Source organism: Equus asinus, chromosome 6, assembly GCF_041296235.1.
Source record: "Equus asinus isolate D_3611 breed Donkey chromosome 6, EquAss-T2T_v2, whole genome shotgun sequence".
NCBI lineage: Eukaryota > Metazoa > Chordata > Mammalia > Perissodactyla > Equidae > Equus > Equus asinus.
The window spans coordinates 39,417,696-39,439,352 of NC_091795.1; the positions used below are offsets into that span (position 1 = coordinate 39,417,696).

Below are 21,657 nucleotides of genomic sequence, written 5' to 3' on the forward strand. Positions count from 1 at the left end.
TGTTTTTGTGATTCCTCAGAGCCCAGGGATTGGTGCTGGTGGTTGAAGGGACCTGCCCCCGCCACTGCTTCATTTACTTCTCTGTCCAGGTGCTGTCAGAGCCTATCCCAGGACAGCAAGGTGGAAATCAGCGCAGGAGACTCAGACTCTTGCAGATCCATTCATTCTGTGACTTCAGGGGTCACATATAAGGTCAATGTTTCTGGTCCCCGCCGGATCCGCACTGCCAGCTGGGATTGGGTTCGAACAGCTTCATAAATATCTTCAGCATTTTGTACCAGCTGCTCCCCAATGGCCAAGATCACATCACCTGGTCGTAGACCAGCCCTATGTTGAAAGACGAAGAAAGACAGAAAGGAAGGAGTAGCCAGCCCAGTTCAAAGGCACATGCACACCTCACCCATCCCCACCTCTCAGTACAGTGTGTCCCTCACCGGTGTGCAGGGGAGTCCAGGATGACTTTATGGATGAGCACGCCATGCTGAACATCAGGAAAGCTTGGTTCTCGAAGCTGTAGCTCAGCAAGAATGCTGAAAGGACACAGATTACCTGGTTAATCAGACTGAGGCACTCTCCTCATCTTGGATTCACCTCAAATCTCTCATCAACACACTGACAGCTGTATGGACAGGGCATGCACTAGGTACCCTAGACAAAGGCAATTCACTTTCTGCTTCTGGCAGTTAGGAAGTGGGACATGTATATAAAAGGTAATTAATTCCAAATGACACACAATGTTAAATCAATAGCAGTAAGGTCATCCTAAAATCCTAAGAGAAGCTTTAAGGAGAGAGTAAAACTTAAGCTGCCCCTAGAAGGACGGGTCTGATATTTAACTATAAAAACAAGAACAACATAAATAAAAACATGGGAGTAGGAAATAAGGTTGGCTGTAACAAAGTATATGCACGTGGGAAGGTAGAATTGGAGACAAATGGAAAATGGCTCCTAAACACAGGTTAATGGAGTAACGGGATGAAATCCATCTGGTGCAGGTGTGCAAATTGGAGGGGGTGAGAAAGTCATGATGACGAGAGAGGACAGCTCTTCTGATAGCTCCACATGTGAGGCACCTCAGATAAGGAGAGAATTGATAGAGTAGAACAAAGCTCTACAGAACTGCCAAGTTGCCCACAACTGAGTACACTGGTGGTCCTACAGGTCACTACTGAAGCTCATACCTGGGAGTCAGGGTCAGCATCATCACCCCAATGTAGCGGCGCTGAGACCCACTGATTCCAAGAGAAGAATCTGTGATAGAGGGACAAATGAGCCCCACCCGGCTATATCCTTCCTTCCCCTCCCTCTCCTAATAAACCCTTCTCCAGCCAGGCCCAATGAATGCCCCTCCCCCTAAGCCAGACTCACTCTTCTTTTCTCCACGATGCAGAAACTCTCGTAGGCGATCAGAAGGGATGGCAAAGGAGATTCCAGCTGTGACCTTCATGGTATTCACCCCAATCACTTCCCCATCCTGCAGGGGACAGAGCCCACTATTCCCTAACCCCGACAAATAGGAGGAGATGGGGATACCTGAAGAGTATCAGGGAGCGATGGGGAGTTGGGGAGATCTGATTGGATTCTGGGAGACTGCTCAGAATCTTGACCAAACATCGTTGAATTAGGGAAAACCCACCCCTTCCACACTGACCTGGAGCAGGGATTCTTGGAAAGAAGGATGTCCCACTCACCAGGTTAACCAGGGGACCTCCAGAGTTTCCAAACTGCACGACAAGGAGAATATATGGAAGAGATTCAGGGACTCTATGCCTGGGGGCATAACCATAACCAGGATGTAGGCAATTTCTCCAAAGTCTCTCCCAGTCCATAAATGAGTAGCCACATTTTTGCAGCCCAACCTCTGTATATCAGCTCATCCACCATCTATCACGGTTGGTGCCTACACCACAAATCCTCTCCCTGCTCCCCCAACCCAGTTTGTCATTTCTCTCATATCAGGACGCACATCAATAGCTGCATCGGTCTGGATGTATTCCACATTGGTTTGGGGGAGGCCCAGGTCTCTGGCTGGACGCTGAGCCGAGCTGACAATGCCAGATGTGATTGTGTTCTGCAGTGCAAAGGGACTTCCCATGGCAACAACAAACTCCCCTTGCCGGACATCAGCTGAGCGTCCCAGGGGCAGTGTGGGGAGAGGCTCCTAAGGGAGAATGGGTACAAGAAAGCTGTCATCTGGCGATATGAGCAAATTCACAGCCCCAAACAGACTGGGCCCGGCCAGACGCCCACCTTAGTCTGAATCCTCAGCGTGGCAATGTCTGCTACGGGATCCACAGCTGTGACCACAGCCTCATACGTGTCGCCGCTAGGCAGCCTCACACGGACTCGGCGCCGATCAGCCACCACATGGGCGTTGGTAACGATGAGCCCGTCGGCAGCCACCACGAATCCTGAGCCATTCGAGATAGGGACTTCGCGGCCGGAGAAAGGGTGCCTGGGATGGGGGGAAAGCACGGATGTGGGGGGGCTCAAACCCCTCCTGCTCCCCCCGCCCTCTAGCCTGCGGCTTCCGTGCCTCCTGGTCTACCCCACCGTTACCGGCCCAAGATCTCGATATAAACCACGGCAGGTGCCGTCTTCTCCACCACGTCTGCGATGAAGTTGTACTGGCTCCGGGGAGAGGTGGGCGGCGAGCCGAGGACCGAGGCGAGGACGGCCGGAGGACCCCGACCCCCGCCCCACAACAACAACAGGACTGCCCCCCCGGCGCCCAGCGCCACCGCCAGCCACACGCGAGGACGGGTTCCAGGGGTCCCTGAGTCCTCCCGCGTCCGGGGATCTGGGTTCCCCCCAGTCAGCTGTGCTCGGGAATCCGAAGTCCCCGATGTCAGACATGTCCGTTGTTCAGGGACCCCCCCAGACAACCGGGCCTGGAGACTGGGGGTCCCATGAGTCACTCGGGCCCGAGGGTCAGAAGTTCCTGACGTCAGCAGGGCCCGGAGGTCAGGGGTCAACAGGGGTCCCTTCCCCCAGCGAACCCCCCGCAAAGCCCGCCATCCCCGTAGGCTCCAGCCTGCACCCTGCCCCGCCCTCAGTGCAGCCATCAGCTCCGCCTCAGCTGCTTCCTCGCCCGCCCTACACAGAGGCGGCGCCCTGGACGCGAGCTGGCGGACAGCGGGACGCAGGGCACGCCGGTACCTGAAGTCCTCCAGAAGTGCACGCCAGAACCCAGGATTCCAGGAGCCGGCTCCGCCCCCGCCCCGCGAATGCCGGGAATTGTGGTCCCGGCAGGACGCAAGTTGTGAGGTGGCCCAAGGGCCCGCAAGGCATGCTGGGACCGCTAGCCCTTCCGGGGCGCCCCAGGATTTCGGGTCCGGGCACCCTGGGTTGATGCCCTGAGACTCCGCCTTCCCAAGAGCCCCTGCGGCGGGGCGCGAAGATGGCGCTGGCGGTGGTCCGACACCCCTGAAGCATTAGCGATGGAACCTCCCCCGGCGCCGGGGCCGGAGCGGCTCTTTGACTCGCACCGGTAAGAGTCCTGGCGGGAAGAGGCCGGCTCTCGCGTCCACTCGCCTTCGGCGCCCGGTCACCCCGCCTCTCGCCCCCAGGCTCCCGGGTGACGGCTTCCTGCTCCTCGCGCTGCTGCTCTACGCTCCCGTCGGGTTCTGCCTCCTCGTCCTGCGCCTCTTTCTTGGGATCCACGTCTTCCTGGTCAGCTGCGCACTACCAGAGAGCGTCCTTCGCAGGTGCCGACCCGGGCGCTCGGGGAGGGTCAGGGCTGGGCCCGCCCCGAGGCCGCGCAGTCACTGCTGCCTGTCCCCCCAGGTTCGTGGTGCGGACCATGTGTGCGGTGCTGGGGCTTGTGGCCCGGCAGGAGGCCTCCGAACTCCGGGATCACCGCGTCAGGGTCCTCATTTCCAACCACGTGACACCTTTCGACCACAACATAGTCAACCTGCTCACCAGCTGTAGCACTGTGAGTGGGGAGGCGAAGCCGATAGCGCCACGGGGTGGTTCCTTGGGGACCACAAGATACTGAGCCTTACTCCTAGCCCTGCATCTCTACCTCATCTGTCAGTTTTTCTCACTTCTCAGTATTCTTTTCTCCTTGCTTTGTCTCCTCTCCGTTTCCAGCCTCTGCTCAATAGTCCTCCCAGCTTTGTGTGCTGGTCTCGAGGCTTCATGGAGATGGATGGGCAGGGGGAGTTGGTGGAGTCACTCAAGAGATTCTGCGCTGCCACGAGGCTTCCCCCCACCCCTCTGCTGCTGTTCCCTGAGGAAGAGGCCACCAATGGCCGGGAGGGGCTCCTGCGCTTCAGGTGGGTGAGCACAGGTATCGGTCTCCAACTGGGTGATTGGTGGTCAGGCTTGGGGGCCCTTGCGTTTTCACAACCTTCTTCAGCCTTACTCCCTCCATTCCTAGTTCATTTCCCTCCGGTCCTCTTTCAGTTCTTTCTCCAGAATCTCTTTATTTTCAATTTATCTACTTGTACAGTTTGACAGTTCCTGTTTTAAGTCAGGTGTGAGCTGCTGCCTAGGCTGGCTGGAATCTCACCCTACCCTCTTTTCCTTTTTCTAGTTCCTGGCCGTTTTCTATCCAGGATGTGGTACAACCTCTTACCCTGCGAGTCCAGAGACCCCTAGTCTCTGTGGTGAGTGTGTGTTGGACAGGGAATCTCTGGGTCTTGGAGGGGAAGTTTCCCACTTCTGGCCCTGGCTTAGACCTCACTTCATGCCCTCCCCTCAGACGGTGTCAGATGCTTCCTGGGTCTCAGAATTGCTGTGGTCACTTTTCGTCCCTTTCACGGTGTATCAAGTAAGGTATTAACTGTCCTCACTTTATGGTGGCTGGGAAACACTCACCTCAAGGTCAAGGAAGTAGTTGCCTCTGCCCAGTCCATATGCAGATCTTTTAATATCAAGTTCCACCACAGAGGCAATACAAAGTATTTACTGTCTCCCCACCCTCACCACCACTATTCCATGAAAAGTATCAAAGTGAGGAGAGGGTGACAGCTTCTGCCCCAGGTGCCCCCAACATGGTCCTGGATTGTTTTTTGCAGGTGGCTCCGTCCTGTTCATCGCCAGCTGGGGGAGGGGAATGAGGAGTTTGCGCTCCGTGTACAACAGGTGGTAGGGTACACAGGCGGGGTGGAGGTGGGGTCTTTCCTTAGGCAGAGGGAGAGGAAGGCTTGAGACCTTGACACTTCCAACCTTCCAATTCTGCCTAGCTGGTGGCCAAAGAATTGGGCCAGACAGGGACACGACTCACTCCAGCAGACAAAGCAGAGCACATGAAGCGACAAAGACACCCAAGATCACGCCCCCAGACAGGTGTGTGGTCTCTGTACACAAAGTTTTTTGGGTTTTTTCCAGCCTATTGTAATTTTCTCCCTATCCTATACTAGTCAGCTTGTCCTTCCTCTTAGTTTTCCACTCACCATATTTTGGATTTCTTTTTTGCAGCCCAGCCTTCTTTCCCTCCCTCCCCTGGCCCTTCTCCTGATGTGCAGCTGGCAGCTCTGGCTCAGAGAGTCAAGGAGGTTTTACCCCATGTGCCACTGGGTGTCATCCAGAGAGACCTGGGTATGGGAAGGGGTAGCCTCACACAAGAAGACAGGCACAGAAAGGAACAGTGGGTGGTGAGGGGAGAAGGTGAGCAGAGAAACAGACTCCCCTTTCCTCTCTTCCCTTCTCCCCAGCCAGGACTGGCTGTGTAGACTTGACTATCACTAATCTACTCGAGGGAGCTGTAGCTTTCATGCCTGAAGACATCACTGAAGGGACCCAGTCCCTTTCCACAGCCTCTGCCCCCAAGGTGAGACCAAGGAAATGGTCAGGTCCAAGACTTGGGGTGGGATGGGGCAATCTACATACTCCCAAGCCCTGACATCTCTTTTTCAATCCTGAGACCCTAGCACAGTGCCTCTCTTATAAAGTAGGCATTCGATGCGTGTTTAATGATGATGACTTCGCAAGCCCTCTGACATTGTGATCACCTCAGTTCCCCAGCTCTGGCCCGGTGACCCCTCAGCCCACAGCCCTAACATTTGCCAAGTCCTCCTGGGCCCGGCAGGAGAGCCTACAGGAGCGCAAGCAGGCACTATATGAATACGCGAGAAGGTGAGGGGCTTAGAGGACAATGGGTAGGAAGGGGCAGGTTGGAGAAGGGAGCTAAATATGGAGCTAATATGGCAAAGTCCACACAACGTCTTCTCCCTGTGTCCCATAGGCGATTCACAGAGAGACAGGCCCAGGAGGCTGACTGAGCACAGGATGGCACCCAGAGCCGCAGGCCGGAGACTGGGGGCAGCCCTTACCCAACTCACAACAGGCCGGATGAGTGGGTGGTAAAATGGGAGGGATGGGGCTCCCCCCAATGTCACATTAAATTCAGGGTTTTCACTCAAGGTCTCTGTTGCTTCTCTGGGTCTCAAAAACCCCTTGAGCAGGTTCCTTTTCCCTTGGTTTGGGGGAATGGGAGTGAGGGCCTCTTGGGGGGTTTGTGAGGGGGTGGTCTGAACGGAACTGTCTGAAATTACCTCCGTGTGTCAAGAGATGAGCGATATTAAGGAAGTGTAACTGAACTGAAGACTCAGCAGCAACTGGACTGTAACTTGGGTGTTGAGCCCTGATTTGTGAAGAAACAGCTGCAAAACTACAAGTCCCAGAATGCCTTTCGCTCATGAGCACAGTACACAGGTGTTTATAGAGTTCACACATGCTCAGTGTGGTGGCTGGAGCCTGTTTTCCATAGGCTCCTGACTGTGTTAAATAAGGTGGAGCAAATGGCCCCACCCTAAAACCAGTCTTTACGATTCAACATTTGAGCCAAGCCCCAGGGTGGAGCCGGAATTTACCTTTGTACTTCACCCAGGCCAGGGTTGGTGGTGACTGGCTGGGTGGGTCTCGAACTGGCTGCCATCCTGACGCGTCTCAGAGCTGCAAGCAGGTTTGAATCCAGGATCCTTGTGGCCCTGTTCCCCAGTTCCTGTCTCCCCTCCTCCTCTTATTCTTTATCCTTTTCTCCTGGGGACCTCCTCACAGGTTAACAGGTCTCACATAATTCCTGCTGCCCCTGAGGACCCGTATTAGTCACAGGATTGTTACTGTCTGACTACAGGGTAATAGTCCACTTTTGATAGTTCCTTACTTGGAGACTCAAGTCTTCACTATTCCCTAGCAGGCAAGAAATGCTGGGAAGGATGGACCCCAGTGCATTATCACCTGAGGGTACAGGTTAGGGATCAGGGCTGAGGTGGGAAGATGGTGTCAGCCACCAAATATGAGCCCTTAATGACTGCCCTGCCTTCTGTAGGTCCTGGCAATCAGCACCATGGCCTCTCAGCTTCTCGGGCTGGCAGAGGAGTCTGGCCCAAGCCCTGGGGAGTCTGGACTGGCTGTGAACCCCTTTGATGGGCTCCCTTTCTCTTCTCGCTACTACGAGCTGCTTGAGCAGCGCCGAGCCTTGCCCATTTGGGCTGCTCGCTTTATCTTCTTGGAGCAATTGGAGAGTAGCCCCAGTGGAGTGGTGCTGGTGTCTGGAGAGCCTGGCTCTGGCAAGAGCACCCAGGTCGGGGGAGATTCTGGGATTGGACAAAGGGAGGGATTAGGGAACTGGCCCTTCCCTGGACAAAGGGGGTTGGGCTGCAAGGGGTGAGAGGGGAGGTGGGCAAAGGGAGACTGGTTAGGGTGGCTGGTGAAGGACCAGGGGACTCCCTAAATCAGGAGATTAAACTGGCTATAGCTCCCCCAGCATTTCTAACAAGTCCTGTATCTCACTGACTGGTTGTTCTTCCCCACCTCTACCCCAGATCCCTCAGTGGTGTGCAGAGTTTGTACTGGCCAGGGGGTTCCAGAAGGGCCAGGTAACTGTCACTCAGCCCTACCCGCTGGCAGCCCTGAGCCTGGCCCTGCGGGTTGCTGATGAGATGGACCTGACCCTGGGCCATGAGGTTGGATACAGCATCCCCCAGGAGGACTGCACTGGGCCTGACACCCTACTCAGGTGGGGCCTCCTGCAGGCCTGACCCATATCTGATTCCCCTCACCCGGTAGAAACAAGCCCAGTTCTCTGACATCTCACCATACCCTCCCTCAGCCCAGCTCACCCTTTAAATCATGCATGATGCAACTGCTGAATTAAGCCCTTTAACACCTGCTAGGGACTCAGACATTCAACCTCACCCTCATCACGAAAGTCTCGCTTTCCTAGCTGGAGTACAGCTTGAGAACAAAGTGTCACCCTTGTTTTGGGGGTTGGGGGTCACAGTTAGGAGTCCACAGGCTCAGGAAGTCAGTCACAAGGTCTTTTTCTGACCTTCACTATCAAAGTCTAGGCCCCTTGGGGAGAAGCTCGCTTGGACTTCTGGGGCTGGTCAGTGTCCACACTGACTCCTCTGCCTACTGCCAATGTCAACAGGTTTTGCTGGGACAGGCTGCTTCTGCAGGAGGTGGCCTCGACCCGGGGCACTGGAGCCTGGGATGTACTGGTGCTGGATGAGGCTCAGGAGCGGTCAGTGGCCTCAGACTTGCTCCAGGGGCTGCTGCGAGATGCCAAGCTGGGAAACCTTCCAGGGGACCCTAGAGTGATTGTGGTTACTGACCCAGCCCTTGAACCTAAGCTCCAAGCCTTCTGGGGCAATCCTCCTATTGTGCATGTACCCAGAGGGCCTGGCGAGTGTCCCACTCCCATCTACAGGGACTCTGTCCCCACTGATCGAGTAGAAGCTGCCTGCCAAGCCGTGCTTGAATTGTGTCAGCAGGAAGCTCCAGGAGATGTGCTTGTGTACCTGCCCAGTGAGGAGGTAAAAGGGCTACAAAAGGAGGTACTCATGTACCAGCTGCCTGGCCCGGGGGACGGGAGCAGTGCTTGTTAGGAACATTAGAGTTGTAGGGTTTACTCCCTGTTGGGGTCCTGAGGGAAAACTCAAGGATTTCAGGCTAGAGGTCTACCACCCTCTTTTTGATCCCATCTAATGCAGAGATTTGTGTTTCAGTGAATTCCTGAAGTTATAACACCCCCACCTTTGTGAGTATGTGCATTTTTTCAGAGTGAAGGGCCATAGCTTTCATCAGTTTTTCAAAGGGGTCTGTGACCCAAAAAGGTGAGAACTGTCCTAATGCCCTGCCCCTTTCCTCAGGAAATTTCCCTGTGCTGTGAATCCTTGTCCAGGGAGGCAGGGCACTTGGCTCTCCAAAGGCCTCCACCACAGGTGCTGCCCCTTCACCCAGGCCATGGTCAAGCCATTCAGGCTGTGTACCAGGACATAGACTCAGGTGCCCGAAAGGTCGTGGTCACTCACTGGCTGGCTGACTTCTCCTTCTCCCTCCCTTCCATCCGACATGTCATCGACTCAGGACTGGAGCTTCGAAGTGTGAGTGAGAGAGATGAGGGCATGTGGGGACTAAAGATGGAAATGGCCCGCTCTGATCTGTCTTGACTTGGATTGGGGGGCGGTGACAGGTGTACAATCCTCAGATCCGAGCAGAATCCCAAGTATTGAGGCCAATCAGCAGGTGTCAGGCAGAGGCAAGACGACTGCGGGCAAGAGGGGTCCCACCAGGTAAGAGCCTTTGCCCTCCCTGAGGTCAAACACGACAGAGGCACCAACACGCCAGCCCTGAGAAATCTACAGTGGTCTTCTTTCCCAGGTCTTTCTCCCCTCAGGATCCTGCTTCTGCCTGTATCCTAAGTCCTTCCTAGAACTAGAGGCTCCCCCACTGCCCCAACCCAGGGTGTGTGAGGAGAATCTGAGCCCCCTGCTATTACTACTAAAGAGGAGACAGATTGCAGAGCCAGGGGAGTGTCACTTCCTGGACCGGCCTGGTGAGCACCCATCCTGCCCAAGTCCTAACATGTGACCGCCAGGCTCTGGGACCCCTGCCTTGTCAGCCCTGTTTCCTCACCAGCTCCAGAAGCACTGATGCAGGCCCTGGAAGACCTAGACTATCTGGCAGCCCTGGATGATGACGGTGACCTGTCAGACCTGGGAGTCATCCTTTCAGAGTTCCCCCTGCCCCCTGAGCTGGCCAAAGCCCTGCTGGCCTCGTGCGAGTTTGACTGTGTGGATGAGATGCTCACCCTCGCCGCCATGCTCACCGGTATAAATTACCTCTCTCTCTGGCTCTCACGGCCACTTCAGTCCTCCCCTGGGTATTTTGGTCACTTACGGCTGGCCCTTACCCTAAGCTCCAGCCTCCACCCCTCACAGTGCCTAAAGAACAAGACTTGATCACTTAACCCTCTCCTATCTCTAGCCTTTTCCCTCTGCTGGTTCTTGCCCCTTAACTTGCTGAAATCTCTCCTATCTGTTATTACTAAACTCCATACCTCTCTTCCTCAACCCGGTACTCCCCTTCAGCTCTACAGAATAATCTCTATCCTGTTCTATCTAGTGTATTCCTCACCCACTGCATTCCAGCTTCAGGCCCAACACAACTACTGAAATGACCTTCAGCTCACTAGTGACCTCCCAGAGACCTAATCCAGTGAACACTCGTGAGCCCTTATTCATGACCTTCTTTTGACACTTGAGAATGGCAACCACTCCCACCTTGAAACTGCCCCTTCCCTGAGCCTCTGTGACCCACTCCTTGCAGTTTCCATCCTACCTTTCTAGCCATCCCTTTAACCTCTTCCTGGGGCTCTTTGTCCTCTGCTCACCCACTGGAAGTTGGACTTCAGGGTTCTATCCTTGCCCCTTTTATCTTCTCACTCCCTGAACTCTCTGAGCAAGTTCATCCACACCCATGGTCAGAAGTGCCACCTTTACACTTAAAATTTCCAAACCTTGTATCTCCCTGCCAATACCATTCTTCTGAATCTTAGATTTATATATCTGACTTTTGACAGACATTTCTACCAGAGGTCCACAGTACCTCAGCCCAGAACTGAACTCAAGCACTTTCTTTCTTTCTTTCTTTTTTTTAAGGAAGATTAGCCCTGAGCTAACTACTGCCAATCCTCCTCTTTTTGCTGAGGAATACTAGCCCTGAACTAACATCCATGCCCATCTTCCCCTACTTTATATGTGGGACGCCTACCACAGCGTTGCTTGCCAAGCAGTGCCGTGTCTGCACCCGGGATCCAAACCGGCAAACCCCGAGCCGCCAAAGCAGAACGTGCGCACTTAATCGCTGCGCCACCGGGCAGCCCCCTCAAGCACACCTCACCACCACCACAAAATCATACCATCATCTCTGCAGCTCCACTATCATTCTAATCTAGTCATCTAGACTAATCTTTCTCCGGGCTCTTTCATTTTTATCTCCTAAATGGTTTTTTTAATTCGTCTGCTCTTCACCATACTCACTGTCAGTGCCCATGTTAGATCCTCGTCACTGCTCAGCTGGATTCCTTTAGTAGCCTCCTAACTACTCCTGTGAACAACTTCAAACACATGGACTCTCTTACTTAAAAGCTCTTCTTCAGCAGCTATTCTGTACCTCCCAGACAGAATGTAAACTCATTTGCATGGCACATCCAGCCTCTCATGCCCTGGCCCCCGTACCTACCTCTCTAGCTTTATCTCCTGCTACTCTGCCACACACGCCATTCCCTCCACTTATACAAGGTGCTTGCAATTCTCCAAACATGCCAGGCTACTCACTTCTGTGCCTTGCTGTTCCCACAGTCTAGAATACTCTCTCTGTCCCTTCTCCACCAAGCTAATTCCTACTCAGACTTCAGCTGTTGGCCCCCACACCAATCAAGTTTGTTTACTTGTTCTTCTCTCCCACCAGACTCTAAGCTCCCTGAGGGCAGAGACTGCCTTTCATTTATTTATCTCCAATGTCTGATAAAGTGCATAGCACCTAGAAGTCATCAATGTCTTTTGAATAAAGCTCCCAAAGTGACAGTTCTACCTTTTCAGTGTCCTACCTGTACTGCTCTCTTGTCTCATTCCCCAAATCAACCTTCCTCTCTTCTGCCTCCAGCTGCCCCTGGGTTTACCAGTCCTCCGCTCTGTGCAGAAGAAGCTGCCTTGCGACGGGCCCTGGAACATGCAGATGGTGATCACAGCTCTCTGATTCAGGTGTATGAAGCCTTTATACAGAGTGAGTGGCCCACTCTGCATCCTCTTATAGAATCCCAGGTTTTCCCAAGAGGGGAAGTGGTGTGCAACCAGCTGACAGATCTCTCTGCCCAGGAAGAAGAGGCCTTTGGCCAAGGGTTGAGTTCTTTCGGTGATCTCAAGGACTTTAGTTGTAGCTGAAGTTTCCACTCCTTTCCTCTCCTAGGTGGAGCAGACAAGGCTTGGTGCCAGGCTCGGGGTCTAAACTGGACAGCTTTGTGCCAAGCCCATAAACTTCGAGGAGAACTCCTAGAACTCATGCAACGAATTGAACTTCCTTTGTCCCAACCAGCCTTTGGCTCTGAGCAGAATCGCAGAGACCTTCAGAAAGCACTGGTGTCAGGATACTTCCTCAAGGTTAGGGGGAAGAGTTGGGGTGAGGGTCATAAAAGGAGCAGAAGGCAGAGGGACCAAAGATTGGTATACCACCTCTAAAACTGGGGTCCAGTTGGCCACTCAAAGGATTCTTTAGAACCAGGAGAAACTTTTCTTTTGAGTCTTTGTAGTACAAGGGGCTATGGAAAACGCCATATGGTGTGAGAGGGACTGTAACACCTAGAGATAATGCCTTACTTTTAATACTTTCACCACCCTTACTAATTCCTTCTCAGCCCCCTTTTCTTTCTTCTACTGTCTGCTTCTCTCTCACTTATTCCTTCAATATCTTTGCCTTTCAATGAGGTGGCCCGAGACACAGATGGGACTGGAAATTACCTGCTCCTAACCCATAAGCATGTGGCCCAGCTCTCCCCATACTGCTGCTACCGAAGCCGCCGGGCTCCAGCCAGACCCCCACCGTGGGTGCTTTACCACAATTTCTCCATTTCCAAAGACAACTGCCTTTCCATTGTTTCTGAGATCCAGCCACAGATGTGAGTTCCCTGACACCATCCTACATCGCCCATTCCTTTTCCTGGGGCCAAAATTATGGCTGGGAAGTTAGAGAACCCTAAGAAGAGGAAGGGATCATAGTGATTTGTAGTAGCATATGATTTGAGGAGACAGGGTTTGTGGAAGGGGTAGTGAGAAGTTTAAGAAGCTGCATTATAAGAGAGGATACAGAAATCATCTAATTATGAGTCTCTCTGTCAGGCTGGTGGAATTGGCCCCTCCATACTTCCTGAGTAACTTGCCCCCCAGTGAAAGCAGAGACCTCCTGAACCAGCTGAGGGAAGAAATGGCAGATTCTTCTACAGGGAGTGAATCCTCCTCCACCCAAGAGCTTGGAAATGCCTGTGTCCTGCAGTGACCTGCCAAGGAATAGAGCTGAGCTCATCTCATCACATCAGATCCTCCCTCAGGCTAGCACCAAGGCAGCCAGCCAGATTTAGAGGCCCACAGTTTAGGGTCAAATGTAAATCCTGGAACCTGAGTCTCAACAAACGATGGGCTGGGAGTAGAGGCAATCGGGTAAGCCGCAGTCTACATAGGGTAGAACCCTTTCCTTAGCTTTCTTCTATTTATTGGAGAGGAACTGACATACTCCCCATAACCCCAATTTATGCCAAACCCATCCTTGTGCTCCCTTTTGGTCTATAAAAGGTCTTTTTCTATGGTGTCAAATTTGAGTTTGGTTCTGCAGCAGCATATACAACATCCATGAGTTAGAGATGACAATATCAAAGACTCAGGGCCAACTCCTCCAGAGATATCCTCTTGCCCGATTCCCACCTCTGGTCAGGCCTTTGTGCTATGACCAACCTAGCTGTCACTAACCCAGAACACGAGAAGTTTGACTACAATTGGCCTTTGACCCTGCATAAATCTCACTTCCTTCTATCACACTGCTCCTGCCTCCAGGGGAGGAAGAATATAGGAATCAGACAAAATCTTCCCTTTCATCCTCATGAAACTTAAATCCTGCCCCTTCATAAACCTCAGAGCTATTGCAACCATCCCCAAACTCTCAACTTCCCATCAACAAGCTTCCCAGCAGCCCCTGGCCCACCCACAAGCTAAAGTCTTTCTAACAACTTCAGGAACACCATGTTTTCCTTTCTTTCCAGTTGGGTACACCTTTCCCTTTTCTTCCCTTGGACTCTTAACTTTGCTCTCCTCCATCATCTTGCACATTGTAAATGTCTTTGTAGAATTTGGTGGAAAGATTTTATCGTTAGAATTCTGCTTTTCTTAGAGTTTCCTCCCTTGAAGATTCGTCATTCCATCTGTCTTCACCTCTATGTAGATGTCAGTGACCTCCTGCAACGGTGCTTTTCCAGAACTTATTCTCTCTAGGTCTAGGATTTAGTTTTGCCTACAGAGTTAATCTTGCTCCTATCTTCCCAATTGCCCTTCATCATCCACAACACCATTGATTTCCTGATCCTCTATATTTCCAACCTTGGAATTATCTTTGATTCTTCTTAGGTCTGTCACTTCCTAATTATTTGCCAAATTCTGCTCACCCTAACTCCACTGGGCCCATTAACTTTGCCCACTGCTTCCCCCCTCTCCCCTCTCCATCCCTGAGGGACACCCAGCCAGATTAGTGTTCCTAGATTTTCTCTTTCATCGGGGATATAAGTATCTGCCTCGCCTGCCGCCCAGGCGCCTTGTGAGGCTGAAGTGGTAGGACGTAGTCAGCAGTTGAACATACACGAACAACATGAGGCTCAAAGTCAGGAAGGAATCCTTAGCGATTATTTTACAGTTGAAGGATGAGATGCCCGGCGTGGATAACCCCCTGGTTCCTGTCACAGTCAGTGAGACCCTCGCTCTCCAGCACCTCCTCCACTACTCCGCTGTCGTTGACACCTTCCTTCCTTCCTTCACACCTTTGGTACGGACCCAGGCAGCTCGGGCTGCCGCTGCCCCATCCCAACGCGGCTTTCAACCGGCTCCGGGGTACCCCAGCTCCGACCCACCCACGGAAGAGTCCGGAGTCCCTCAGGAGAGCAGCTCCCATTGGCCAGCCCGCCCCCATCCCCGCACCTCATTGGCTACCGTCCTACAGGTCCCGCCCTCTTGGCGCCCGAGGTTCCAGCCTCTGTGCAACGGTCTGCATGAAAAATGGCGGGAAAGGCCGCGTCTAAGTGCGCTGGGCAACCGCGCAACACTGGCCTGGGAGCCCGCGGTGGCCGAGGAGCCCTCGACGGTAGCCTGAGGGCCAGCTCCTCCTCACGCGCTCCGCTGCCACGGGACCACAGGTTGGGCAGCTGGGTGCTCCACGCGGCGCCTCGGTTCGGAAAAGAGCCCTCGGCCGGTCGAGCAGGCGTCGCTCACACCACCGAGGCGAGCCCGGACACGGAAGCCACCTTGTTGTCCTCGGCCCAGGGCTGCAGGTTCTGCAGCGCGAACAGCGACGAGTTGTGCAGGCAGAGCGGGTCCGGGGGCAGCGGCGGCCGCAGCGGCCGCGGGAGTGCGTCCTGCTGCAGGTGCAGGAGCAGCCGGCCGGCGCGGTGCCGCTCCGCCTCGCGCTCCTCCGCCGTCTGGCGCCTGGGCGGGCGGAGACGCGGGGTCAGCGAGGCTGCTCGCACCGCCCGCGCCGCCACCTGACTCCGCCCGCGGCCCCTCGCCCGCCCCCGCCTCACCGCCACTTGGTGCGCCGGTTCTGGAACCACGTCTTGACCTGAGCGTCGGTCATGCGCAGGGCCTTGGCCAGCGCCGCCCTCTCGGCCGAGGCCAGGTACTTCTGGCGTAGGAAGCGCCGCTCCAGCTCCAGCACCTGCGAGCGGGAGAAGGACGTGCGCGGCTTCTTCCGCTTCGGCGGGGTCCGGTTTTGGTAGGGGTGGCCTATGCGGCGCGTCCCGGAGAAGGGCGAGAGAGCGGCTACAGGGAGAAAGCAAGGCAGCGTTTGGGGGCGGCCCGAGGTGTCGCTGAGGGCTCGGCTGCCCAGGCCGCGGAGCGCCCGCGCGTGGGGCTGCCGGGTGCCCAAGCTCGGCCCCGCATCAGACAAAAAAGGGCCCCCGGCAGAAACGGCCCTCCCCCTGAGTGAAGGAGAGACTCCCCTAACTTCGCCCTGCCCTAGACAAAAAAGGGCCCCAGCACAAACGGCCCTCCCCCTGAGTGAGGGAGAGACGTCCCCTAACTTCGCCCTGCCCTCCCCGCGGTGTGGACAGTGGACTGCAGCGGAGGACGCGGGCATCGACGGCAGCTCCCTCCCCATCGCCTCTCAGAAGCGGGACGGAGAGAGACAAGTTAGGGGAAGATGCCCTGGGATGATGGGGGGCTATGAAAGGGGACCTTAAGTTGGAGCAGAAGGATCAAAGATGAGGAAACCGAGTCAGTGTGCGGCACGACGCTGGAGGGGTCGGGTAACCTCACCCGTGAGCCGGTCCTTGGCAAAGCGGCGGCCGCTGTCCATCCAAGGGAAGGTGAGTCCCGCTAGGCCCCCGGCGCCGCCCAAGCCCGAGGGTCCAGGCACCGCAGGCGCGCCTCCCGCGGGCGGCGGCACTGGCAGCGGGCGGTGCGCCGGGACGCGGATCACGCCGCCCGGGCCCACGCCGGAGCTACCGGGCAGCGGGGCCAGCGAGCCCGCGGGGCTGTAGCTGGAGGCTCCGTGAAATCCACCCGAGAACGCCGCACTCTCCCCATGGCCCTGGCCCTGGCCCTGGCGACCCGGGCCTAGACCGCTCCCGGGGGGTTCTGGGCAGCTCAGGATCTGGTCGATGCCGAAGCTGATTGGCTCGTGGTGCGGGAGGTTGTGCGAGGCCAGCACCGCCGGCTCCATGGGTCCGGGTCAGGGAGGACCGCAGGAGGTTCGGGGGTTGGGGAGGACGCCCCAGGCAGCTCTGGGAGCCCAGCAGAGGAGCGCTCGGGGCGGCGACCTCAGGGGCCCGCGGGGCTGGCCACGGCGAGGCGCCGGGGACCCCGGGACGGCTTCATCCCTGTGCACCCGGAGTAGCCGCGCTCGTGCCGGCCTCTGCCGGGCGTCGGCACAGGGACTTGCATCCCTGGGGAGCGCGACCTGCCGGGGCCCCAGGAGCGCCCTTGCTGGCTCTGAAGCGCGGATGGACGCTGGGCTACCGGGGCCTCTGCCCGAGTCCGGGGTGGAGAGGGTTGGCCGGCTCCGGCTGGGGCAGTGACTGACAGATCAGCCTCGGTGGGCAGTGGGGGCTGGGGGTAGGGCAGGGGCGGGGCCGGGCCCGTTAAAGGGGAAGAGACGCCTGTTTGCGCCAAGCGCGGGGAAGACTGGCCAGCGGGAATGGTGGGGGTTGAGGGGGTGGTGGTGAGGGTGTTAGGAGCCAGGCTCAGCACGGGAGGGGCCAGAGCACTGGCCGCTGCACGCTGAGTCAGCCGAGATGAGCACCGCAACTCCATCCTCACCGGCCTCTGTCTTTGAGCTTCCTCAGCCCCACCGGCTTCCTCGCAGGTGCCTCCTCCCACAGCCCCTATTCTTCACCTCCCGATGGGTCCTGCCTGCCGACTCTCGGATTCGTTGTGGCCCCCGCCTAAGTGTCCTTGAAGACCAAATCTCGTTGTGGCTTCCTGGCTGCGATGGGAAGCTGTTGGGGAACGGCGCACCGGAGAGTTGGAGGCCAGGGAGGAGGACAGGTGTGGGAAGGGGGTGGCAGGGAGGGTCCGGTGGGCTGGGGCGGGAAACAACCACTCTAGACCGGTGATCCTGGTGCACCTCCCGGCCTCTTGCGTAGGGACCCTAGCTCCTTCCAGGAGCGCCCGTAATCAGTGCCCTGTGTTTCTTAAAATTTCGTTTTTTCTGAAATAGGTGTAAAGCAGACCCGTGGCTCAACCCGGGCCAATGCAGGCCGGTGGGAGCTTGGGGCTGGCGTTCTGTCCCCGACAGGGGAGCACCAATGCGGGATTCTGCCCCTCCACTCTGCGCCTAGGAAATCTATTCTCACACACTCCCCCCATCAAAGGCAGAAGGACGAAATCGCCACAGGCGACACATAGGACCTCACTGAAACCTTCGGAGGGTCCCAGCTGCTTCACTTCCCATAGACGCTTCACCCCACCCAAAGTCCCAGAAACTGTGCCTGGAGCGTGTCAGAGAAGTGAGGTGGGGAAAGACCGAAGCTGCTCGGTGACCTTGTGACCTCTGGCTGCCGACCCAAAAGCTGGGAGTGTGTGAACTCTGCGTCCTTCCCCGGAATGGGACCCCCGGCCGGGCGGGCCCCTGCGCCTTAGACCCGCCCCCGCCGCCGCCCGGCCCGGTGCAGGCCGCCATAATCGGGTTAGCTGGGTCGGAATTACATTACCTTCCCCGGCCCGCCCCGGCCCCGGGGGGGCCCTGGCGCCTCCGAGCCGGTGAGACTGGGCGCAAGGAGGGGGATGTGCCTACCACCCAGTGGCGGGTGGGCACCGATGAGCAGCTCGGCCTGCCTCTGACACGTGGTGGCCAAAGGACTCCGCCCCGCTGTGCCAGACCTAGCCCCTCACCCTAGCCCACACCGGTGCTCAGCTCCAGGCTGCCGGTTACCCGTGTGAACCGAAACGCCTTCTAAGTCTAGTAGATGGGTCTCCCTGGGAGCACGGATCTTCCAGGATCTCCTGGGAAAGACTCTGCCCCTCTGTTTTCCCCAGCAGATGGGCTGGCAGCCTGGTGCCTGGGGCAGGGTGAGAGGTCTTTTCTCTCCAGGGAACCAGGAATGATATTTGGGCATCTGGGAAGGAAGAGAAAGAAGAGAAAGAACGGAGTGGGCTTTCTCCCCACCCAAAGCCACTGGTGTTCAAAGAACACCTCAGTGTTCTCAGAAGCCTCAGTCTGAAGGGGGTGAGCCATGGGGGAGGGAGGCACTGGGCATTAATAACATGACATCCTCCCCCAACCTGTCCACCTCCATCATCCAATTTCTCCAGCCCTTCCCCCATCCTGCCCCTTCTGAAAGAGGGGTGTGTGTGTGGGGGGGGGGGGGGCTCCTGCCAATTTTGCAGCTGTGTTTTTGTCTTGGTGGAGAAGACAGACATTATCACCTCCCCTAGCCCTTCACAGAAGCCGGAGCACGCATCTCAGCAGTGGAGGGGTGGGGCTACTAGGGAGCATGAAACCTCTGCTGTTCAGGCAAAACCTCCAGAGAGGGTATGGGCCACTGCCCCCGGAGGAAAACAGAGAGCCTAGGGAGACAGCAAAGTAGAAAAGGCCTCTGAAGGGGACTGGCCTGCAAGTTAGAAGTCTGTCTGTCCCTTTTCCCACTCTAGGGGGCGGGCCTCTGAGGAGAGGGTGGGCACTAGTGTGTTTCTAACCAAGCTGAGTAAGTCCTTCTTGAATGAATTAATGAGTGAATCAACGAAGGAGAAAAAAGCAGCAGCATGCAGACCTGTCTACGTGCTTCTATGTGTACTGTACATCCTGCCTTTTGAGGTCAGCACAGATGGCACTGCCATGCAGAGATTGACCAACTGATCCTTTGAGGACAATGCTCACAAGCCCCCGGAAGTACATACAGATCTTTTGGGGAGTTAAAAGAAAAAAAAATTTCAGTGCCCCACTTCAAGAACAAAAGGGTATGCAGTTTTGTCAGCGGCAGTCCTAGGAATTTCTCTGCTTGCCTCTGGCTCTCTGATCCCCTGATTTCCCAGAAAAGAGTGATTCCTGCTAGTTTATGTCTAAGATGGAGGCCCTGGAGTTGGCGCCCCGCCTCCCACACACACCGCTTTGGATCTGTCTCACCATATCCTGCATGCATGTGGCCCCTAAACTCTCCGAGTTTTCAGGCCTCCAAGCCTGCAGCTTCACAGGAAGAGGTCAAGTTCCCAGCCTGTGCTCTTGTACCTTCCCTTCCTTCCTGCTTTTGGTGCAGTGTCCTTTCCTCAAGATGGTCCCCGCTCCTGTACCATCATTTCTCTCATCAACTTAGTCTTTCCTACCCTCAACTGTCTTAGGCCTCTATTATCTGGACAAAATCTTTGCCTGACTCAAGAGAAATTGTTTTTCTTTTCCCTTGTACTGCCCCCACACACTGCCTCCATTTCCTCACCACTTATTCTTTAACCTATGGCAATCTGGCTTCACTACACTACACTGACCCTTTCTCAGAGACTTCCAGTGTCCATTATCCAGGACTTCTATGACATGTTTTACTTTGTTGATGACCAACCATTTCTTAAAATGCCCCTTTCGATTTCTGTAATATTGTCTTATGCTACATCTTTGGACTTTCCTAGTCACTGCTTATGTTTTCCCTCCATTGCCTTTGCTTCTGCCACTGAAGAGTGAGCATACTTCCGAGCTCAGACTTCAGCTTTATCTCTCCCTACATCTGCTCAGGTTTCATCCACTCCAATAGTCCCATCTAGAACATCTACCCAGAAAACTCTGAGACCTCCATCCCTGCTTCTGACACTTGTGCTCCAGCTCCTCTGTTCTAGCCTCCTGGCCAGCTCCAGCCTTCTGGCTCCTTTGCTGCAGCTACCTTAAGTGCAACAGGCTGGAGAACATGCTCCCCCCGCCCCCAAGCTCCTCATTCACTTCCTCCTATTATGCTTTCCTTTGAAGTGTTTCATATACAGCCCTTCCTTTCCATTTCCACTGACAAAACCCTAATCTAGGCTGTCATCGCCACTATCTACATTCATTCATTCATTTATCCAAAAAATTTTGATTGAACACCTACTATTCATGTGGCCCTGGAGATATAGTTGTAGACACAACAGAAAAAAAAATCCCCACTGAGAAACATACGTTCGAGTGGAGGAGGCAGGTGAAAAACAAGAAAAATATATATTAATAATAAATTCTAAGAAGAAAAATAAAGCAAGGAAGGGGGAGAAGAAGTGAAAGGGTGGTGGGGGGTGTGATTTATCTAGAGTGGTCACTGAAGGCCTCATTGAGTAAAGACCTGAAGTAAGAAAGGATCCATTTGGATATCTGAGCATTTCAAGCTGGTGACAGTGGGAGTATATATATCCTGGTGTATCTGTGGACCAAACAGTGAGGGGCTGTGTGTGACTGGAAAGACTGAGTGACTGTGAGAGACCACGCAAGGCCTTGAAGATCATTGAAGGACTTTAGCTTTTATTCTGATTGAAAAGGGAAGTTACTTGAAGGTTTTAAACAAAAAAGTAAGACACTTGATCGTTTAATTTTATTTTTAACATTTTTCAAGGTAAAACTGACACAATAAACTGCACATATTTAAAGCACAATTTGATAAATTTTGACATATGTATAGACACATGAAACCATCCCCACAATCAAGATAATAAACTTATCCATTAACTCAAAAAACTTTCGTTGTGTCCTTTTTTATTCCTGTTTTACCAGAACCACACTGAGCTGCTATGTTGAGAATAGAAGAAAGAGGAACAAAGGTGGAAGCAGAGGAAGCAGGCAAGACACTGCAATCATCCATAGGAGAGATGATGGTATTTTGTGCCAGGGAGGAAAGCAGTGGCTGTAGTAAAAAGTAGTTGACCAAAAATTCACTAATTTCCGGCTGGCCCAGTGGCGCAGCAGTTAAGTTCCAACGTTGGGCTTCAGTGGCCTGGGGTTCGCTGGTTTGGATCCTGGGTGTGGACATGGCACCATGTGGCAAACCATACTGTGTTAGGCGTCCCATGTACAAAGTAGAGGAGGATGGGTACAGATATTAGCTAAGGGCCAGTCTTCCTCAACAAAAAGAGGAGGATTGGCAGCAGTTAGCTCGAGTTAGCTGCTCAATTTTACCTCAATTTTTTGAGGGCTAATCTTCCTAAAAAAAAAAAATTCACTAATCTCCTA

The 21,657-nt window shown here is 54.6% G+C and overlaps 4 protein-coding genes and 1 long non-coding RNA gene across 15 annotated transcripts; 3 read left to right on the plus strand and 2 right to left on the minus strand.

Annotated features, from left to right (window-relative positions):
• Positions 1 to 147: 147 nt before the first annotated feature.
• On the minus strand, positions 148 to 3,160 carry HTRA2 (HtrA serine peptidase 2). 3 transcript variants are annotated; one of them, XM_014829811.3, is made up of 8 exons: positions 2,560 to 3,160; positions 2,251 to 2,455; positions 1,967 to 2,161; positions 1,692 to 1,724; positions 1,369 to 1,474; positions 1,182 to 1,251; positions 435 to 530; positions 148 to 327 (listed from the first exon to the last, which is right to left on the minus strand). In XM_014829811.3, exons 1-8 carry the CDS (start codon positions 3,063 to 3,065, stop codon positions 162 to 164), a joined length of 1,377 nt encoding a protein of 458 aa, XP_014685297.2. In that variant the 5' UTR covers positions 3,066 to 3,160; the 3' UTR covers positions 148 to 161. The 3 variants fall into 3 exon arrangements, with proteins under 3 accessions (XP_014685297.2, XP_014685298.2, XP_014685296.2); XM_014829812.3 differs by having other exon boundaries at positions 1,369 to 1,441; positions 2,560 to 3,155; XM_014829810.3 differs by having other exon boundaries at positions 1,369 to 1,500; positions 1,652 to 1,724; positions 2,560 to 3,155.
• Positions 3,161 to 3,356: 196 nt separating this feature from the next.
• Positions 3,357 to 6,371, plus strand: AUP1 (AUP1 lipid droplet regulating VLDL assembly factor). 3 transcript variants are annotated; one of them, XR_011503920.1, is made up of 12 exons: positions 3,357 to 3,490; positions 3,570 to 3,707; positions 3,787 to 3,937; positions 4,096 to 4,280; positions 4,541 to 4,613; positions 4,709 to 4,782; positions 5,025 to 5,091; positions 5,193 to 5,295; positions 5,428 to 5,547; positions 5,664 to 5,779; positions 5,901 to 6,084; positions 6,194 to 6,371. XR_011503920.1 is itself a non-coding variant. In XM_014829814.3 (12 exons), the coding sequence occupies exons 1-12, from the start codon at positions 3,441 to 3,443 to the stop codon at positions 6,228 to 6,230; spliced, it is 1,233 nt and encodes a 410-aa protein (XP_014685300.2). In that variant the 5' UTR covers positions 3,357 to 3,440; the 3' UTR covers positions 6,231 to 6,371. The 3 variants fall into 3 exon arrangements, 1 of the variants encoding a protein (XP_014685300.2); XR_011503919.1 differs by having other exon boundaries at positions 5,904 to 6,084; XM_014829814.3 differs by having other exon boundaries at positions 5,966 to 6,084.
• A 313-nt stretch (positions 6,372 to 6,684) lies between these two features.
• DQX1 (DEAQ-box RNA dependent ATPase 1) lies at positions 6,685 to 15,141 on the plus strand. Of its 7 annotated transcripts, none has more exons than XM_014829825.3 (12): positions 6,685 to 6,913; positions 7,280 to 7,534; positions 7,776 to 7,969; positions 8,384 to 8,768; positions 9,105 to 9,338; positions 9,428 to 9,527; positions 9,632 to 9,790; positions 9,874 to 10,065; positions 11,902 to 12,021; positions 12,205 to 12,395; positions 12,720 to 12,910; positions 13,131 to 13,604. In XM_014829825.3, exons 2-12 carry the CDS (start codon positions 7,298 to 7,300, stop codon positions 13,285 to 13,287), a joined length of 2,160 nt encoding a protein of 719 aa, XP_014685311.1. In that variant the 5' UTR covers positions 6,685 to 6,913; positions 7,280 to 7,297; the 3' UTR covers positions 13,288 to 13,604. The 7 variants fall into 7 exon arrangements, with proteins under 7 accessions (XP_014685311.1, XP_070368017.1, XP_014685312.1 ...); XM_070511916.1 differs by lacking the exons at positions 12,720 to 12,910; positions 13,131 to 13,604 and adding exons at positions 14,689 to 14,817; positions 14,992 to 15,141 and having other exon boundaries at positions 6,794 to 6,913; XM_014829826.3 differs by having other exon boundaries at positions 6,794 to 6,913; positions 9,443 to 9,527; positions 13,131 to 13,598.
• Positions 14,658 to 17,088, minus strand: TLX2 (T cell leukemia homeobox 2). The gene is made up of 3 exons (XM_014829827.3): positions 16,302 to 17,088; positions 15,569 to 15,806; positions 14,658 to 15,473 (listed from the first exon to the last, which is right to left on the minus strand). The coding sequence occupies exons 1-3, from the start codon at positions 16,705 to 16,707 to the stop codon at positions 15,257 to 15,259; spliced, it is 861 nt and encodes a 286-aa protein (XP_014685313.3). The 5' UTR covers positions 16,708 to 17,088; the 3' UTR covers positions 14,658 to 15,256.
• LOC139045498 (uncharacterized) lies at positions 15,804 to 20,586 on the plus strand. The gene is made up of 3 exons (XR_011503921.1): positions 15,804 to 16,351; positions 17,350 to 17,531; positions 17,704 to 20,586. It is a non-coding gene; the product is annotated as an uncharacterized lncRNA (long non-coding RNA).
• The last annotated feature ends 1,071 nt before the right edge of the window (positions 20,587 to 21,657 follow it).

Bases quoted from the DNA above. Each gene is read 5' to 3' on its own strand.
- AUP1 (XM_014829814.3), top strand. From the start codon at position 3,441: ATGGAACCTCCCCCGGCGCCGGGGCCGGAGCGGCTCTTTGACTCGCAC. The intron at 3,491-3,569 runs GTAAGAGTCCTG...TCTCGCCCCCAG, and splicing joins CGGCTCTTTGACTCGCACCG to GCTCCCGGGTGACGGCTTCC. The intron at 5,296-5,427 runs GTGTGTGGTCTC...TCTTTTTTGCAG, and splicing joins AAGATCACGCCCCCAGACAG to CCCAGCCTTCTTTCCCTCCC.
- DQX1 (XM_070511914.1), top strand. From the start codon at position 7,298: ATGGCCTCTCAGCTTCTCGGGCTGGCAGAGGAGTCTGGCCCAAGCCCT. The intron at 10,066-11,901 runs GTATAAATTACC...TTCTGCCTCCAG, and splicing joins CCTCGCCGCCATGCTCACCG to CTGCCCCTGGGTTTACCAGT. The intron at 12,396-14,688 runs GTTAGGGGGAAG...ATTATTTTACAG, and splicing joins TGTCAGGATACTTCCTCAAG to TTGAAGGATGAGATGCCCGG.
- HTRA2 (XM_014829810.3), bottom strand. From the start codon at position 3,065: ATGGCTGCACTGAGGGCGGGGCAGGGTGCAGGCTGGAGCCTACGGGGA. The intron at 2,456-2,559 runs GTAACGGTGGGG...CCCCCATCCCAG, and splicing joins TATATCGAGATCTTGGGCCG to GCACCCTTTCTCCGGCCGCG. The intron at 2,162-2,250 runs GTGGGCGTCTGG...ATTCTCCCTTAG, and splicing joins CGCTGAGGATTCAGACTAAG to GAGCCTCTCCCCACACTGCC.
- TLX2 (XM_014829827.3), bottom strand. From the start codon at position 16,707: ATGGAGCCGGCGGTGCTGGCCTCGCACAACCTCCCGCACCACGAGCCA. The intron at 15,807-16,301 runs GTGAGGTTACCC...TTCTCCCTGTAG, and splicing joins TGCCAAGGACCGGCTCACGG to CCGCTCTCTCGCCCTTCTCC. The intron at 15,474-15,568 runs GTGAGGCGGGGG...CCGCCCGCCCAG, and splicing joins AACCGGCGCACCAAGTGGCG to GCGCCAGACGGCGGAGGAGC.